This window comes from Tachypleus tridentatus, chromosome 3 (assembly GCF_004210375.1).
Source record: "Tachypleus tridentatus isolate NWPU-2018 chromosome 3, ASM421037v1, whole genome shotgun sequence".
Taxonomy (NCBI): domain Eukaryota; kingdom Metazoa; phylum Arthropoda; class Merostomata; order Xiphosura; family Limulidae; genus Tachypleus; species Tachypleus tridentatus.
Window position 1 is genome coordinate 97561635 of NC_134827.1, and position 21115 is coordinate 97582749.

Sequence of the window (21115 nt, forward strand, 5' to 3'; positions counted from 1 at the left end):
CTAGCCGTCACTAATTTAGCAGTGTAGAACTAGAGGGAAGGCAGCTGGTCATCACCACCAAACGCCAACTCTTGGGACACTCCTTTACCAACGAATAGTGGGATTGACCGTAATGTTATAGCGCCTCCATGGCTGAAATGGCGAGCATGTTTAATGCGACCGAGATGCGAACCCGTGACCCTCAGTTTACGAGTCGCATGCCTGGCCCCACCCCAAGAGAAAGAGATAAAGTTTTAACATTGGAACAAATTGAGAAACTTAGTTTGTGCAAAAGGAAATAATAAATCTAAAAACCTTTAAGAGATTCGAAATGAGAATGCGACCAATACCACTGAAACATGACGAAGAAAAGGGTAAATGTGATTCGTCGCGATAGAAAAACTACAAAGCTTTTAGTTAAAGATAAATAAATACAGAAAGTGTCAGCCATCGGTTCTAAACAATCAACCTTTTACAAACAGATCTAAACAAAGAAGTTTGCACAACTTATTATTTCAACAATAACAGTTAAAATCAAATAACCATCGCAATAAACAATGGTTTACAATCTTCTATTGGAACAACAGATTAAACGAACAACTCTATTACAAAATTAACTGCACTTTAAAGCAACCATGCTACAAACAATTAAAAACAACCTGTCAAAACAAACCGTTTTTCCATTTATTTCCAACTACCGAAATGACAATCAGATGGCGCTTTAATGTGCCGAACTCGTGAAGTTACCCAGGTCTTGACCTCAAACACACAAATTAATAAATAAAACTGAGTTTCGTACTTTGAGGTCAGGAGTGCGTTAAAAAGAGTAGCTTTAAGCAAAATCCAGTAAAATAAAAAAAAACACATCTGTTGATGGGTAGGTGAGCGACACCTAACGGTTGAAATAGTTGTATCACACTGACCTTTAATCATGTTTTAACAACTGTTGGTCTCTATGCAGTATGTGTAACGTTGAAATCATATATTAATTAACTTGTAGACTACACTCTGTAAACGGGATGTTCACAGAAATCAGACGTTTGAATAACATTAACCATAAGAAGGCCAGCTTACAAGATTATCAGTTCTTGTGAATGATAGTAAAGTTAATTCAAATAAAGTAACAATATAATATAAATAAACGGTTAAAATGAAATATCTTGTATCTTGTGTTATCAAATCTTACCAGTAAACCTTACTTACATAAGCGTTGGTAATTATTGCAATTCATATTCCTGATTGGATTTACATTCTCTAATTATTTTATTAATTAATTATATATATATATCACGCCTAGACCACTGTTATGTCTATTGCATCCCAACTAGTCTCAAACATTCTAGAATTGAACGAAATACCTCGAATTTAGTGGGTGTAGCAGGTGTATTTTGGTTTATTGTTAGTGGGTGTAGCAGGTGTATTATGGTTGAGAAATACAACGTTTTCTTGCTACCTTTCATTCATGACTTATTAAGATTAGCATACGTAGCTCTACGACAAACTTGTCCACAGTATCCTGTCAAAGGTAGAAAACTACCTTGTACGTTTAACTCCTTGAACAACGGTATTCTGTTATGACGTATGACATTAACGCTCTCTGTTTAGTTTTGTGAGCAGTACGTGTACCTTCTCAAACACCTAATGTTTTCTCTTCATGAGATTTAGATGCGGTATCATTTAGCCAATAGGCATAAAGAAAACATTTAGATTCTATAAAAAAACAAATTTTAATAAACACTAGTTTGTTTGTTTGTTTGAATTTCGCGCAAAGCTACACCAGGGCTATGTGCGCTAGCCGTCCCTAATTTTGCAGTGTAAGATTAGGGGGAAGGCAGCTAGTGATCACCACCCAACTCTTGGGCTACTCTTTTACCAACGAATAGTGGGATTGACCGTCCCACTATAACGCTCCACGGCTGAAAGGGCAAGCATTTTGGTGCGACTGGGATTCGAACACCTCAACCCATCTAGCTGTGCCGGGCCTTTTAAAAGTAGTCAAAATAAGAAACAGTCAGAGATATCCAGAACGGTTCGTCAGTTTATTTTAGTTGAATAATTACAATCCTGTTTAACAATACAAAAACTAATAAACACACTAAATACGATCTATAACCCACGAAAGCAGAGTTAATAACATCAATGTGTTCAACCTCATCTGACAAATGAACGTGATTAAATAAACATAATTTTCGTTTAAATATTCCGCTAGAGGCCTTCACTAGGCAGGAACTACTTTCACCTGAACTCCATTTATAGGACCAATAGTCAGGAACTTGACTTTATATTGGATATCTTCCTGAAAGCAAGAATATTTAAGAAACAAGTAACACATATGTCCTATGTTGTCTAAATATAACTTGAAAAGGAGTTTTTAATACTAGTTTATTTTATATTTACCTTGCCATTTCTCTATAACTAACGTTTTACATTATTTTAGGAAAATTACAATATTAGAATGTATTATCTTTGTTCAATGCTTTTATTTCAGAATATTTCAAATTGAAACGTAGATTCCAGTCTTCTCAGAAGGAACTAGTTTGTAAGCGCGTAAGATTCTGGCCAAAGCTAGTTTAGCTTCCAATTGCGCCATTTTCATTCCAACACAGTTTCGTGGTCCAGATCCAAACGGTTGATAGGCCATGGAATGGATATCCTTCTTATTTTCGGGTAGAAACCTAAAAACCACAATAAAACACTTAAGTTAGAAAAGTTCACTGTTTTCTTCCTAACTAAATGTAAATATTTCCCAAGACAATTGCTAATGAAACTGTGATAATAACAAAAGTTCTTGCCATGTATTACGTATTTAGTGTTTACCTCTCAGGCTTAAACTCGTATGACTCAGACCAGATCTCTGGATCGTGATGGATGTGCCAAACAGGGACCTGTATGGCAGTGTCTTTCGGGATTTTAAAATCACCTAGCTGGTAATCCTCATCAGTAACTCTATTGGTGAACCTGAAATAAAGATATGTGTTATTTTAACATCATCACAGAAGAAGATCACAGTCACAATAAAGGAATGACATCTGTTCCGATCTAACTCGGTTGTAATTTATTTACTGGACTGGTACAATATTTACTTTCTTATTTTGAGACAGAAGTTGCCAGAAAAACTATGGTATTGAATTTTTTTTTGTTAGATCGTAAACTAGCAGGTTGTTTTGGGAAACAAGCTATTTTTTCAGCTTAAAAAGAGAGTACACTAATTTCAATACAGAATAATTTAGATTAATTATGAAAACAGCTGCTGTTATGTGGCAGTAACTGATTTATGTGATAAAATTCTGCTTTTGGAAGATAGCGCCACTATAAATTAAATGAACAACAAACTCACGTGATTAGTGGAGGGTACATTCGCAGAGATTCTGAGAAAACTCGGTCTAAATATTGGAGTTTGTTTACTGTGTTGTAATCTAAGACACCCTGAAAACAGTATTAAGATAAAAATCGAATAATTAACGCCTTCTTTGGAATTCATATTAAACATTTTAAACATAAAGAAACCTTCTGATGACAAAGGAATTGATTTTACAATAATGTTGCTAAATGTCTTGTGAATAACATTCTGCTGAAGATACGTATAATTGAAAATTTGAAGTGTGTTGTGTAGTTGAGTGTTCTAACTTATATTTCAGATACAAATAAAACACAAATCTTACATGTTGGCCTAAGATATCGTTTATTTCTTCACGAATTATTTCCTGGACATCTTGTCGGTTTACTAGTATATTAGTTGTGAAACCGAGGGCTGTACTTGTTGTTTCATAGCTATTCAAATAAGTTAAATTTAGTTTCGATTTTGTAGATATGATTATTGGAAAACATATATAAACACAGCATTGAAATACTGAGTATTACTGCAATGATAATAAATCTATAAAATCTTGGTAGGTTTTACTTATATTCTCTATGAAAATGTTATGTTTATATCACAGCTTCAGTTCACTTTTAAAATATTATCAAAACAAATAATAAGGTTTTGTCTATAGTAACGATAATACCAATACATGACTTACCCGGCCAATAGAAATAAGAAGCAATTTGCTTTAATTTCCACATCTGTAATAAATTTCATCTGCTTCTTGCCATTTTTAGAGCTTTCTAATCAAATACAACCAGAAGGTAAAAAACCTACAAACATTTGACCAAACAAATAATTGAATTTGATATAAAATCCTTAAGAACAGTAAGATATATTTGTATGAAACGGTTTGAGTGGGCTTGTGGTAGCTCAAAGGTCACTGGTGAAATGAGCAAAACAAAAGGATGAAATAAGCTTTATAGGACTAACAGTGAATAGATTCAAACTGTTAACACGTGCTCTTTAAATCTGAATCCACGTTTGAATTGTTCAACAAAAATTACCATAGTTGGTTATATGGTAGAGAAAAGAACGGTACAACAGTGATATTACGAAATCTACAATGAGCATGGTTTAGGATCAGGGCAAGTTTATGTCTGCTTCTTAACCAATAATGAAGGTGATCTGCACAGAAGTGATGGCACCTTGACTGCATGCAGACTCTGTTACATCATACATTTCCTTGTGGTTTAGTATTCATTGCACGAGGATTCATTTTTTCACAAACCCATGCATACATAAGATGTTTTATAACAAGAAAACGAGGTATACTCATGACAATGTATGAGTGAAAGAAGCGAATAATGTATAAAGGTATGCTAATAAACGTTCAGTATAATAATAGTTGAAACAGTATTTATATTAAGTAATAATTTGAATAGTAATTATTATTGTAAGAACTTATTTAAATTGAGGAATTGCAAGATTTGTGTATATCAAAATTTATTTTGTATTTTAAAGACAATTTCTATACTAAATAAATTGTAATGTTGAAGTTGTTTTTCATTAATGAAAGTATATTAGACCTAAGGTCACCTTTTTCACCATTGAAAGCACCTTTTATTGGCTCGTCTTCACCAGCTGTCAGGTGTTTAGCAGTGGCATTTTCAATGTCTTCTTCAGCCATTTGAGCATCCAACATCATCTGAAGAAGATCAGCTCTTCGAAGCTAAAAAATAGGAGAAAATACCAAACTTACATATAATGATTAACCAATAAAATAATTTACAGTAAAATTTCGATGTTGTTCAGAGGAGTACAACTGACTTTTCAAACAAAATCAAACCATATTGGTGTTTGGGAAGTTACAAAAATAGTCGAATTCATCTTTAGATATCCTGCTTTAATAAGATGTCATAAAGTGTGTAAATCCTTAAGGTCATTATTTTATCGAATTAAAAGGAAGAAGAAGCATTAACGGTTTAGAAAACCTGTTTTAGTTTTGAGTTGCCTGGTGATTAGCATCTTGGGCTGCGGATCGAAAGTTCCAACTGATGCTGCTTAACACCAGACAATGTTCTTCTGATGACGGTTTGCGTGTTTGTTTTGAATTTCGCGCAAAGCTACACGAGGGCTATCTGCCTTTAATTTCGTTATTTAAGACTAGAAACAGCTAGTCATCACCACCCACCGCCAACTCTTGGGCTACTCTTTTATCAATGAATAGTGAGATTGACCATCACATTATAACACCCCCACGGTTGAAAGGGCGACTCTCAGATTAGAAGTCAAAAGCTATGACCGCATGATTATGCTGATTATTATGTGATAACGGATGCTGCTAATTATAGACAGCTATACCTGAATTTTAACCCATTTAAGCCATTTAATCTATGTGCACATAACCTGCCATCAGGTTAAAACTTCCAATTGCGATTCTCAGAGTTACTTTATAAAACTCCAATCTTATCACTTGCAACGAATGTGGCTTCAGATATTGATGTAAACAACACCTTTTTTAAAGACATTACTCCAGAGATAAAATTATTAGTGGCTATTTCACGGGATAATTTGGAACGGACTTTCTGAAAACTGAGTGACGACAAGAGTTATTACCGATATGATGAAACACTGAAGAAATATTACCTCTGGATTTCTTCGTCTTTCCTTTATCACTTTCGTAATTCCTTCGACTATAGATCTTCCTGGGGTTGAGAATATCTGATGCCATATGAAGTCCACCAGTTTTCGTATTGTACCAACGATGCTAAGAAACTCAGGAAAACATACTGAAAACCAAAGCCGTTTATCAATAAACCACCATAAGCGTTTAAATAAAATGATAATCCACATTAAACTTTTAACATCGAGTCAGGTGTAGTTTTCTTATTTCAAACTTTAGTTAGTTGTATTTTCAAATAGAAAACGTCTGGTGGAGACTTACATTGCTCTACTTTGAAATAATATAACTCTATACACATTTACATATCAATACTTCGTTCCATCTTGAAATTCAACTCAAGAAAATGATCCATGCAACAAGAATTTCTATTATTTTCTAATATGTGTCTTTTTTAACATGCATCATTTTCTTTCATCTGGGACCGATGCACCAATGTGTGGCCTGAGTGACAGTAAAGTCAAGTAGCCCACGTTTTATTGTTGTAACGTCATTACGACAGTGAGTAACAACACCATTTCAGATGTGTATATTTATGGGTTTACCCCGAACTTTGGACAGTGTCATTGACAATGGTGACACTGTCCAATTTACTTGTGTTTTTATATTATAACTTCCCATTGACCTTTTCAATTCCTTTTAGATCTTTTATCCAAATTTTGGACATTGTGTTGTTTTAACTTTATCAATTTATTTTTTAGCATTTTTAACAGTTTAACTTTAACATTTATACCGATTGTTTGGCGCACATATGGCAAAATTCTAAGTATTTCTAGTTAAGATCAGAACTAGATGTTAGACGTTAACCTGTGAAACGGAACATTTAGTCAGAGTAACTATATTTTATCCACTTATTTGGAATACGTCTCTAGACTTGTTAGTAGAATGAGACCGAACGCAAGAATAAATTATGTTTACTTTTATTGAATGTACAAAGTCAAATACATTTATAATGTTCGAAATACAAAATAATATTACCCAGTAATCACTAAATACAAAGTAAGAAGAAAACTGTAAATTTATTAGGAAAAAAATGTGATACCTGACGCACCGAGGCCCGACATGGCCAAGTGATTAGGGCGCTCGACTCCTAATCTGATGGTCGAGGGTTCGAATCCATATCACACCGACATGCTCATCCTTTCAGCTGTGGGGGCGTTATAATGTGACGGTCAATCTCCCATTATTCGTTGTTAAAAAAGTTGCCCAACACTTCGATGAGCGCGGTGATGACCACCTGTCTTCCCTCTGATCTTACATTGTTAAATTAGATCTGGCTAACGCAGATAGCCCTAGGGTAACTTTGCGCGAAATTCAAAAAACAAACAAACAGTCTTGAAACATTTTAGTGAACGTGCGTCATATAAGTCAAATTTACTGGCCAGTACATCGTCCTGATTTTGTCTTACATAGTGAAATCACACACTGAAGATGTTATGCAATGAAGCCACATTTAAAATATGTCTTTCCCTACGATCTGTACATAAATACTAGAGAATTTTGTTTTTTCAAAATTTCCAACACTTAAAAATAGACTAAAAATGGAAAGAAATCGAAATGTGCCTTTTAACATCAAAGAGAATTCAATTCAAACATACTTGATAAAAAGATGAGAAACTGCGAGGTCTGGATGTTGAAAATAGCTCTGGAATTGATCAGAAATGGATCTTTTGGATTACGCTGGACATTTGTCTGGGCTCCAAAAGCAGTTTGACCAATGACATCAGTTGTAAGTCCTTGGTACATCTCGTATATATCAAAATCCTCTTCTGTCTGAGCTTTTGGGGCTATTTTTTCCATTAGGATATCAACAGCTTTTTGCATGATTGGTGTCACCTCGAATGGAAATTAGTTTACTACAGGTTTGTATTATAATACAAAAAATCTGCAGGTAGGTGCTTTGGATTGTCATTAGTATACTAGTTATTGAAAAATGTCAGTGATAAAATTCATATATATATAAAATCAAAATTGGAGTACGTTGATTACGTGTTAACTTACAGCTTGAATTTGATTTTTAGTTGGACAAAGTAATAGTAAACTTAAATTATGTAACATAACATCAAAAAAGGCAGCAATGGCCCATTTGATCCATTAAATTAAACTAAACATTGAAAAACTCAATAATATCACTTAGATTCAAATAGTCATCAAACTTTCCCTCAAAGTAACTTATTATAAAAGATCTGAAGGCAACCTGTTCTAAATTAAAGGTCTTAGATGACCCACACTCAACTAAAATCTATACTTGTGCCATCTAATCTTACCAGTTCCACCATTAAATACGATGAACAATGAGGTATTAACACCATAAATTCCCTTAACAATCTTGAACATTCCAGTTAGATCCCTTCTCTTTTATCTGGTTGTTTAAAAAGAAACCAATTTTAGAAAGCTTAACCTCGTATGACAACTTTTCTGTCACAGATACTGTCCTAGTATCCTTTCTCTGTCCTCTGATCATATTCCGTCATTTCAATGTCCTTTCTATGGTAAGGAGCCCAAAACTAAACACAGCCAAATACGGTTTAATAAATCTCTATACAATGACACTATAACTTCTTTAAACTTTCTGTTTAATATTTCTATAGATACAAATTAAATTCCTATTTGTTCTGCCACTAGCAACAACACATAGCTTGAATGACTTTATAAAAAGCCTCAACTCCAGTGTATTTTTCTTCCATAATACTTATTAGATTATTCCCATTAAAGTTTTACTTCGAGTGCAAATTGTGATTGTTTTTTAACTTCGCACAAAGCTACTTTAGGGCTATCTGCGCTAGCCGTCAATAATTTAGAAGTGTATGACTAGAGGGTAGGCAGCTAGTTATCACCACCTACCGCCAACTCTTGGGCTATTGTTTTACCGACGAATAGTGGGATTGACCGACAAATTGTGATATCCCACATGTTTGTTTCTTTGATTTTGAATTTCGCGCAAAGCAACACGAGGGCTATCTGTCCTAGCCATTTTTAATTTAGCAGCGTAAGACTAGAAAGAAGGCAGCTAGTCATCACCACCCATCGCCAACTCTTGGGCTACTCTTTTACCAACGAATAATGGGATTGACCGTAACATTATAACGCTCCCACGGCTGAAAGAGCAAGTATGTTTGGTGCGACGGGGATTCCAACCCGGGACCCTCAGATTACGAGTCGAGCGCCTTAACTCACCTGGCCATGCCGGGTCTTATCCCATATGCTTACACGTGAAGTGGATCTGAGTTTGTGGCAAAACTTATAAATCATCCCTGTAGTTCTTTCTTATTATTACCCTTGAAAATTACACGTAATGTGGCATAGATTCTAATGTTAATAAAGGTTTGTTATAACATGTTTGATAATTTACGTATTATTAGGCACTGGTACAAACATCATAAAACGTATGTGTATAAAAAATTATAATTATAATGACTGTTTATAGTTATTATTTTAACAATATTTGTACTGGTATACAGGAGAATTAATAATAATTACTGTAGTAGCTAAATTGTATGTGCGTATTTTCTTATGGCAAAGCCACATTGGGCTATCTGCTGGGTCCACCAAAAGGAATTGAACTCCTGATTTTAGTGTTTTAAATACAAGTATTTACCACTGTACCAGTGGAGGACTTAACCTGTATGTAAGTATTATTACTAATTTAAATGTTGTTTAACAATGTTGACCCTCAGTGGCTCAGTGGTATGTCTGCGGATTTAAAAGCGGGTTTCGATACCTATGGTGGGCAGAGCAAAGATAGCCCGTTGTGTAGCTTTGTGCCTAATTCAAAACAACAACGTTATTTAATCTTTATTACGTAATAATAACATTTAATTACTTTTAATTAACTGTCATTTAATTTAAAGTCAAGTTGAAGAGAGAAAATAATAAAATGATTTATAAAAACTTCATGATTTTTAGTTCTTTATCAGATAAGTAATTGAAACAAAACGTTTGTAAAAATCTGAAATTTGAGAATTAAAACAGTAGAATTTTCTTCTTTCTTCAACTATCTATAGATGTAGTAGATAAATAGACAGTACAGACAAGACAGATGAATGTACTGAAAGACAGAAACATATTTACACAGAGGAGAGAGAGAAGAAAATACAGAAATGGAAAAAATAAACGAATAAACACATGAATGTACTGAAAGACAAAAACATATTTTTACAGAGGAGAGAGAGAAGAAAATACAGAAATGGAGAAAAATAAGCGAAAAAACAGATGAATGTACTGAAAGACAGAAACATATTTATACAGAGGAGAGAGAGAAGAAAATACAGAAATGTAAAAAATAAACGAATAGACAGATGAATGTACTGAAAGACAGAAACATATTTATACAGAGGAGAGAGAGAAAAAATACAGAAATGGAAAAAATAAACGAATAGAGAGATGAATGTACTGAAAGACAGAAACAGATTTATACAGAGGAGAGAGAGAAGAAAATACAGAAATGAAAAAAAATAAGCGAATAAACAGATGAATGTACTGAAAGACAGAAACATATTTATACAGAGGAGAGAGAGAAGAAAATACAGAAATGGAAAAAATAAACGAATAAAGAGATGAATGTACTGAAAGACAGAAACATATTTATACAGAGGAGAGAGAGAAGAAAATACAGAAATGGAAAAAAAATAAACGAATAAACAGATTATTGTACTGAAAGACAGAAACATATTTAAACAGAGAGAGAGAGAAGAAAATACAGAAATGGAAAAAATAAACGAATAAACAGATGAATGTACTGAAAAACAGAAACAGATTTATACAGAGGAGAGAGAGAAGAAAATACAGAAATGGAGAAAATAAACAAATAGACAGATGAATGTACTGAGATGAATGTACTGAAAGACAGAAACATGTTTAAACAGAGGAGAGAGTGAAGAAAATGCAGAAATGGAAAAAATAAACGAACAGACAGTACAGGTAGATATATTAATATACAGAAAGACAGAGATACATATATTTTATATTTTCTACAAGAGCGGCACCTGAGGTTTTGGTGATGAAAAGACATTGTGTGATCTCTGCAGCAGCTTTTAAATGTATAAAAGATGATAACGTAGATTTATGTGAGAAGTGTCTGACGATAGTTACTGTTATCAGACTACATTGAAACAATGTTTAAGTTGTAGAATAAATACAATACTTACCTGTTTCATCTTACTGGAACTAAAGGTTGGAGTTAGGAGACTACGAACTTCCTTCCAGTGTTTTTCACGAATGAAAATCAGGTGTGATTTAAACTCTTTAAATCACTGCGAACCTCCAGGGATTAACATCTATGATGATAAGAAAGATGTCTAAGCATTGGCTGAGATAAAAATACCTTAGTTTAGGGTAAACCTCTGTGCCAAGATAAAAAAAAAACCATTATGAAATGTTGCTGAAAGATACACTACCGACAATATTTGTATTTCAATTATAATATTTAAAAACAAGTAACAATTAGGCTAAAAGATCAATTAATAAACAGTCTGATGGATTATTTTTAAAGGTATTCGTACCAATAAAATGTTTGTTTTTGAATTTCGCACAAAGCTACTCGAGGGCTATCTGTGCTAGCCGTCCCTAATTTAGCAGTGTAAGACTAGAGGGAAAGCAGCTAGTCATCACCACCCACCGCCAACTCTTGGGCTACTTTTTTACTAACGAATAGTGGGATTGGTGGTCACATTATAACACCCCTACGGCTAAAAGGGCGAGCATGTTTGATGTGACGGGAATTCAAACTCGTGACCCTCAGATGAGGCGTCGAATATCTTAACACACTTGGCCATACCGGGCCATTAATAATCAGTAATTACTAGATTAAAATTATTGTTTTTTGAGTAAAGCTTCACAGTGGACTATCTGTATCCTATCAACCGCGAGTATCAAAACTTATTTTTATCGTTATAAGCCCTCAGACATAACGCTTAGCCCTCAGGCTTAACGGAATGGTTAAAGATGTATTGGTGAGAGAAAAAAATCATAGCTTCTACATATTTTTACTTTTACTCTTTATATCAGATGTACGACTGTAGTAACTATTTTAAACAGGTTTGTGTCCCACACCTATTACTATTCTACTGCGTATTTATGTTTTTATCATTACATTGGTATCACATTCACATGCAAAATACTTGTACGAAAATTGAGAAAACAGTACGCATGACAATACCATACAGCAGGTATATTCTAAACTATTTATGGATGAGAAATGTCACTTATTTTAGTGTTATGATTTAATTATTCACACATTCTTTCCTTATTTTAGATTACCTACTTTAAAGCATTCTGGTTGTTTGAAATATTCCGTGTGTGGCATTGTTTGGTTAATTAAACTTGTGATTTTCAAAGTATTTTGTAGGTGGCGCTTTCTTACCGGTCGGCCCGTAATCTTTTGAAATCCTTAATTTGAATTTGTCGCAAAAGGTCCAAATCCGCTACAATAACTATAGGTAATCGTCCGAAGTAGAATCTAGGAAATAAATATTAAAATATTCAGTAACAGATACGTGAAAGAAAAACGTTTATTAAATTGTTTTATACTGCGAATTTCACTATTTTAACAAAAATGTAAAAAATGTCTAATGTGACAGAATGGAAAATAAAGTGTAAAATACATTTGTGAAAGACATGATTTAATAGTGAAGTGTTAAAGGAAATCTGGTAATAATATAGAAATGTATATTAATACGTTATATATTATCTTTATCTATCTAGAACAATGTTATATTACATTTGATTGATTTATTAGTTGCACAGTTAGAAGAAATAGTTTTACGTTACTTTTCTTTCATTATTTTAATTATGTTTGTAAAACAATAAATTAGAACAAATAAATTCATGTCCGGTTTTGTATTTGGTACTTTCCATGAAGAATTAGAGATAAATATAAAACTGTCTTTAATATTTGTGTTTGATGTAATCCAGCAACAACAGAGTGAAGTGAGGGAAGAGTTTCTACCTTTGTTTTGTAGGTGACGCCACCTATTAGATGTATCAAAAATCACGTTAACAAATAAACTATTTGGTCATTTTCTGAAAGATGTAAAACAACTTACCCACAAATCTTTCCATACTTTTTGATCCATTCTTCATGACATTTAATAGCACCCTTTAATAGAGAGAAAAATATACACATTAATTATCTATGTTGAAAATAAAGTAAAAATTTAACCAAAGCTGTAATCCATCGAAAATAGTTACGATAAAGTTGATCAACTTTTGAGAATTACTGAGCCCTAACCAATAAACTGAGAATTATTTAGCCTATAGTACAGATAAAATGTTGACAGCTTATTGACCACTTATGTAAAGTTTCATTATTAAAATATTTACTGTACATATTTAACAATGAATCTTAGAGTTAAACAAAGTTAATCAAACCATCTTAAGTATAAATGTTGAGTACATAACAATAACAATAGTGAGCAGTTTTGTAAGATTGTAATACATAGTGTTATTAAAGTAAAGATGTATTGCTTTTCATGGTCTTATTGTAGCATCAATTAGTGCAGAGATGTTTCATATGATCTGCTGCTACAGCAGTTGATGGTGAATTATTTTTACTGTTAACTGCAGCAGTTGTTTGTTCAGTGCTTCTGTTTTACTATTTCAATAAATTTCTGGAAATGTTTGCATTGATATGGATTGGTAGTGTTTTTTATTTACAAATAAAATTTAAACTATTTATATATAATGTTTCTATCGAAATTAATCTTATTTTATCTTATTTTTTTCCCTTTCATTTTACATTTTTAGAATATTTTACTTGGTTTAAAAAATTTGAAATCCCAATATCCTTATTCTGTAAACTTAGACCTTGAGAAGAAAAATTTATATGTCGTAAAAATGGTTTAGTTGTTGTATTTCATATTTAAACAAAACTGAAACCAAACATGTTGATGTGATAGCTCAAAACTCCCAATTCGTTGATTTTTGAAAAATTTTTGAACTTCCAAGAAACTTCATTTAAACTTATAAAAATAGATTTTCTCGAATTTTGTTTGAAATATTGGAATTCAAATAAAATTTTTTCGAAATCTTGGTTTGAAATTTTCTCAAGTTTCCAAAAAAAAAGTTTGGTTTTGGTCCTGGAATGCCAAAGTCTAATCCTAATACCGATTCTTCATGGTTTGTTAAAGTTACGAAATCCTTCCTCATGAACCTAGATTTACTTCGGCAGAGTCTCCGAAAGTAACTCCTTGAGGTTGAAATAAAACCAAAATAAAAGAAACATATTTTTATTTCTTACTTTTAAAGTTTATATGTCCCGTCCTGCTGTGTTATAGCCTATAGAGAACATAATTATTATCGTGATTCATGGTACGTACACATTTCACTGACGTCACGACAGTACGAATAGCAAAGTTAAGGGGAACTTGGAAATGTTGATAAACTTTCGCATGAGGAATGCTTGTACATAGTCAGCTCATCTGTTGCCACAAACATAACGTGATGATCCCTAACCGGATAAGTTAAATTAAAACAAGATAAATGTATGGAAACCTTCAATTCAATGTGTTGAACTCTTTTAAATTGTACGGCAAATTCAACTAGAAATGTATACTTTCAGTTGAAATAAAAGTTGGGTTAAAATATGATCTTCATGACCTTTCTGATTAGTTCCAAAGAGCTATTACCTATAGAAGTGACTTTAGTTATTGAGACAGAATTTAGCAACTACGCTGGTTTCAAACATCTGAAGAATTGTACGGTGTATCTAATTTACAAAACATATGCACGTTGTAATAGTAGCTAACGTTAACAGATTTACTGTCAGTAAATGAGGTTTTTAATGTACCCATCCCATGTCATTTTACAAATATACGTATATTATTTGAAATAATCCACTGAAAGGATAAATCTTAAGCATAGACTTTTCTAGAATTTTTTTTATTTGAGGACCATAAGAGACAAATAAGTAGGGTAGAAAAATTTACACTTTCATTTTAACTAAAGTTACAATAACGTGTCAGTAATGAATTCATAAAAACTCTGTGAGGATAAAATAATACGTCATGTTTAAATATGATAAGTTAGAGCCTTTCAAGTTTAACATTCAAAATATGTTTTAATATTTCTAAGTTTAAATAGAAAATTAAAGATCGATACATTTAGATTTCATTTTTCTATTTCAAGTTTCAGAATTAAAACCCTTCAAGTTTCACATTCTAAATACGTTTTTACACTTGTTGCAAAATATATGTAATACAAACCAGGAAAACACTGATTCTTCATTGATCTATCTGTTTCACTCAACTCACTACGTATTAATTACTACTTAAACACTAATTAGGTTATTTTTTTCCTGTATGTCATCTCGTTGATTTGTTTTGTTAACAAAACAGTTTCTATCTACTTGTCTGTAAAACCACCTACCTGAACCACGTCACCACCAATGACAACAGAACAGTAACAACAAACAACATCATCTTTACTGGTTATTATTTGGTGTAGTTTTTTCACTATATTTTTATAATGTGTGACTGCGACACCTGGCGGTTAGAGTGTTTTTTGTAATTTTCTAAGTTGTATGTTTCGTTTGTCTTTCTTTACAAACGTGCATGTGTTGATATCATATACACATACAGTCGTGAATGTATCGAGCGTATTTAATACACAGGTATTCAAATTAACTCTAGGTATTAATTATCGTTTCTTTTATTCATTGTACATTTGCTTGTTTTGTTATGTATTACATTTTACCTATCACTATAAGCCAATTACGTTACTCACCTTTGTCTTTACTTTTCTATAATTTATTCATTTATCATCCGACTTTAACTTGATACACTTTCACCTGAAGTATCTTTGTTTTCTCATTCTAAAACTTTGACTTAATTCAGTTGTACTACTTTATAACAGGACAAACCTGGGTCATGTTGTTAATTTTGTAAGGTTATTTTTATGAATGAAGACGTAACTTTCAGAACATTACTATACTGTGTAGATTGAAAGAATTGTTGAGTTTATGATTCATTGAGTTCAGTGTTAATCAGTGAGTTACAGCGACAGCTGCTACACCTAGAATACAGCAAATGTTATTGAAAAAATAAATTAATTCATTATTATTAGTGTACCGTAATTCACAATAGTTTCATTAACCCAGTAGAACACACCCAATGTTGTATTAGTGGTGTCAGAAGTGTAAACATTTTGTGAAGATAAGTTTCACTTTAGACTACAGTTCAATATAACAATTAGTGCATCGATATGAAACAATGGAGAGAATAAGGAGAAAGACCTGGAGCACCAAAATAATATAAAAACAGATGTTTAAAAGAACAAAATATTCGTACATAGAAACTTAGTTCGTAACAATAATAAACAGACAAGACAAGAGAGAAAGGTCGCAGATTATGTGAATGAGAAAAAATTTTAATAGAAAAATTTTAAAAGAGAGAACCTAAAAGAGAAAGAGAAAACCAAGAAAGAGGAATTTGGGTTTAAAAGAGAACGTAGTTCTTAAATAATAATTAAAAATAATGAATATAATTAAAGATCAGTAAAACTATTTTGATGTGTGGAAGGATTATAATGATATGAATAAATATTGCTATATTAAAAATTAGCCTAACAGTTGGCGGTGTGTGATGAGGACTAGCTCTATTCTTCCAAGTCTTAAACTTCTAAATTAGGAACGGCTAACGCAAATAACACTCGTTTAGCTTTGCGCAAAATTGAAAAACCGGAAAAACAAACAATATTTGGGAAGGGTCCCAGAAAGTGTTCTCTTCGAAGATCAAATGACACCAAAATAAAAGAAACAAATATTTTTATTTCTTACATTTGAAGTTCATATGTAACGTCATGCTGTGTTTTCGCCTACAGAGAGCATAATTATTCTCGTGGTTCATGGTACGTGCATGTTTTACTGACTTCACGATAGTACGAATAGCAAAGTTAAGTGCCCTTGGAAATGTTGATAAACATCCGCATGAGCAATGCTTGTACAGTGATGTCGAGAAAACCCGCTTGTAGAGAAATATATATGCAAAAACGGCTCGTTTTTACATATATAATGCTTGAATACAGCCATCTGTTGTCACAAACATAACGTGATGACCCCCAACCAGATAGGACGAATTAAAACGAGGTAAATGTATGAAACCTTACAATTCAATGTACCTAACTCTTGTAAGTTGAACGGCAAAATCAACTAGTAATGTGTAATTTCAGTTGAAATAAAAGTTGGGTTAAAATATGATCTTCATGACCTTTCTGGTTAGTTCCAACGAGCTATAACCAATAGAAGTGACTTTAGTTATTCACACAGAACTGAGCAACTACGTTGGTTTCAAATAACTTAATAATTCTTCAGTACATCTATCTTACAACATCTTTAGAACTTGTAAGAGCAGCTGACGTCGTCATATTTAAAGTCATGAAATTTAGGTCCTTAATTTACCCATCCTATGTCATATTACAAATATACCTATATTGTTTAAAATAATTCATTGAAAGAATAAATTTTAAGCAAAGAACTTTCTAGAATTTTTTATTTAAGGATCATAAGAGACAAATAACTAGGGTAGAAAAAGTAAATATTTCATATTAACTTGAGTCATAACAAAATGTAAATGATTCCGATCTCACTGTATACATGACTTGTGACCAATTATCTTATTCAAAATTGGTGAGGTCACAAAAATTGACAACACGCCTATAAGTACTTTTAGAAAACCTCATTAAACGAGATGTACTTTCTGATGGTCTCTCAGGTTAAATAACACCAAAATTAAAAGTAACAAATATGTATATGCCTTAGTTTGAAATTATTAAGCCATTTCATGCTGTTTTTGTGGGTTTTTTTTTTTTACCTTAGAGAGTGCATAATTCTTCTCTGACGTCAAAACAGTACGAATAGCAATGCTAATGAGCCTTGGAAATGCTGATGAACTTACTGCAGAAGTATGTTGAGCAGAGTTTATTTTTCTCTATTGTTACAACAGTAACTTGTACCAGAGTTCCTTCTTTGGATTTGTCATTATAGCAGTTGACTGTGAAACGTAGTTTGTTTTTAATATTAACTGCATCAACTATTTCTGTAGTGCTCAAACTGAGCTATTATACTGCACCACAATTTGTGTGAATGTTTTCTTAAGATATGTAAATAAAGAATTTATAGTGTTTCTATCAGAACGAATTTACTTTAACAGGTTTCTCACCAGCCAGTGGGGAACAATTTTGTGTTTAAAAAAACTTGCCCAATCCGGTTTTTATTAATTTAAACTGAAAGTTTTGGACATAATTGTGGCTGCGAAAAGTGATTTGAAGCGATAAGGTGACAAAACTCCGTCAGTGATTCGAGAGCTTAGCAGCCTAGCACAAGATTGTGTGTTTATGTGTGTTTTCTTATAGGAAAGCCACAACGGGTTATCTGCTGAGCCCACCGAGGGGAATCGAACCCCTCATTTTAGCGTTGTACGTAGCACAAGAAGCGTGGATGTCTCCAAATGACACAGAAGTATACCTTCTTTATTCTTTTGCTATAACCGCCCCCAAGGGCACAGCTGTATGTCTGCGAACTTACAACGCTAGAAACCGGATTTCAATACTCGTGGTGGGTGGTTAAAGCAAAAGAATAAAAAAGAAAAATATTATTTATCTTCCCTGAAATTTCGAGAGGATAAGGGAGGGAAAATCCCGTAATTGTGCTGTCTGCTCTCAATACAACAAATAAGTACGAAAAATTAGCAAAGTAAAAAAATACTAACGAGAATAGTGTGGTGAAAACGAACTTCTATGATAATTTATTTGTTTTTGAATTTCGCGCAAACCTACACGAGGGTTTGTTTTGTTTTTGTTTTTTGAATTTCGCACAAAGTTACTCGACGGCTATCTATGCTAGCCGTCCCTAATTTAGCATTGTAAGGCTAGAGGGAAGGCAGCTAGTCAGCACCACCAACCGCCAACTCTTAAGCTATTCTTTTACCAACGAATAGTGGGATTAACCGTCACATTCTAACGCCACCACGGCTGGGAGGGCGAGAATGTTTGGCGTGACAGCCTACACGAGGGATATCTGCGCTAGCCGTCCCTAATTTAGCAGTGTAAGGCGAGAGGGATGGCAAGTAGTCATCACCACCCACCGTCAATTCTTAGGCTACTCTTTTACCAACGAATAGTGGGATTTGATTTACTTATTTTAGCTGAAAACACGATGTAGTTTATTATTCTGAGGATAAGTTTAAGGACGATTCGAAATTCTACTTGGTCATAAACGAAACACAATGAAGTCTTGAATTTTTGTTGTTATTTTTATGTTTAACACACTTACACTGAGTTTACATATTTTGGAATAAGTGCAATGTACTAAGATTAACATTTATAAGTTTTGAACACCTGTTTTTGAAACTAAACCTGAAATAATACAAAAATCGTGTTTAATTTTTTTCTCAATTAATGAAATTACAAGAAATAATAATAACAATGATTTGTTAAAAATATGAATAACATAAAAAATAATCAATTCTCAAGTTTATGAGAAAAAGAAATAAATAAACGATTTTCACTATTTCCCGATCATATCGTCATAAGTTTATCAAATTATACTTTAAATTATTTAGAAAAGAAAATATTGTCTTGGTAAATAAGATTTGCTCTTATTTCTAAAAGCGAAAGTTTCATGGTTAGTGACTCTGGTTTGAGCGTATTTTAAAGAATCTTATGGATTATGCAATTTAGCCATTGACACAGATAAACTTGGATACGTATACGTCTGTTTGATCTGAAATATCTATATAATATACTTACTTGGTCTTTGTTTGTGGAAACATTTTAAAATGACCACATGGTCATTGTTACTTCAAATGAAACCGATCATGAAAAAAGTCCTTAAATTCATTATTGAAACAAATTAGTAAAAATAGTCCAAAGTGAAGAAAACTTCGATTCATGCGAGATGTATGGAGAAAAGGCAGCAGATTTCACTGTGTTTGTAATTCAGTCAAACTTCCATCAGAATCAAAGAACTCTCTCTAGCCGGAACTAGAACTATTTTCAACGTTCAGACATCCCAAACATATTTTCTTAGTCTGGTAGCTAGATGCCATTCATAAAGGGAATATGACATTAATCAGGAATTGAATGAAAGTGTGGTTGTTAGTTTGTGTATTGTTAAAGAGAAATGTTATTATACAACTAAAATAAAGTGAATAATGTTGATGTGATCTTTGTAACGCTGAGACTTTTGTACTTTATCTACTCTAAATACTTGACGTGGAAAATAGATATGCATTTTGATTCGATTCTATTTACAACACTTCATTTTGTAAATTGTTTAACTTATTATAAATACTACATATGTAAATATCAGACCTCTTCTTCACGAGGTACAATAATTGGTCAAGCATTTCAAATATGTCAGACACCTTGGATTAGGACTATTTCCTCCTCGCTTTGTTCGTGGACATTTCTTTGAATAATTCTTTGAAGTTTGTGACTTCAAACCTATTGGATAAGACAGCTAATAATACTTCATACGTTAGGGTTCTCAACTTGGAAAGTGTTTAATATTATTAAAATCGATCCTTCTTTAAAGGAAGAACATTATGAATAACTTGTTCGTTTTTTAATAATATGAACATTTCAAGTGTCTGATATGTCTCTTATGTTCTCTTCCCATTATCGGCAGTAGAGCAGTAGTGGTAACACACGTTTATTAAATAGGTTCTCCTATGGAATATTTCAAAATAACCGATATTTTAGGTTAATTCTTAAGTAGCTGCAAAAAATAAATGTGTCTGATTTTATCTTTATTCTCCAGAAGTTTTATTTCCTGATTTAAATGTATTGCTCGTTAAATGTGTCGTTGCTATTATCTTTCTTTGCATGATTATGTCTTTCTACATTTAATCTATTGTAAATATTCAATTTTGCCAGTATGCTTTCTTCAATCTTATTTTTATAATCCTTGTGACTTCAGTTAATATGAATCTTTTAATTTTTTTACTCTAGTCTTTTGTCTCTTATAGCCATCAGGTAAAAAATGCTATGGCATGGACACATTGTTCTTACAAGTTCTAAATGTTTTGTAATGTAGATATACTGAATAATAGATATATTGCTGCTTAATAGTGTCTGAATAAGTAAAGTCTTAGTTTAGGTAATAACACGTTGGAACTAACCAGAAAATTCACATTTTAACTCAACTTTTATTTCAACTG

The 21115-nt window shown here is 32.6% G+C and overlaps 1 protein-coding gene across 1 annotated transcript; it reads right to left on the reverse strand.

The window, feature by feature from the left end:
* Positions 1-2005: 2005 nt before the first annotated feature.
* On the reverse strand, positions 2006-11239 carry LOC143247549 (cytochrome P450 3A8-like). The gene is made up of 9 exons (XM_076495824.1): positions 11111-11239; positions 7562-7799; positions 5930-6072; positions 4880-5012; positions 3999-4083; positions 3642-3750; positions 3317-3405; positions 2797-2937; positions 2006-2654 (listed from the first exon to the last, which is right to left on the reverse strand). Exons 1-9 carry the CDS (start codon positions 11117-11119, stop codon positions 2474-2476), a joined length of 1128 nt encoding a protein of 375 aa, XP_076351939.1. The 5' UTR covers positions 11120-11239; the 3' UTR covers positions 2006-2473.
* Between the last annotated feature and the right edge of the window lie 9876 nt (positions 11240-21115).

Excerpts from the sequence above, each read along its gene's own strand:
- LOC143247549 (XM_076495824.1), bottom strand. Across the intron at positions 5,013-5,929 it reads AAAGACGAAGAAATCCAGAG|CTTCGAAGAGCTGATCTTCT; the intron begins GTAATATTTCTT and ends CCTATTTTTTAG. Across the intron at positions 4,084-4,879 it reads TGCTTTCAATGGTGAAAAAG|AAAGCTCTAAAAATGGCAAG; the intron begins GTGACCTTAGGT and ends GTATTTGATTAG.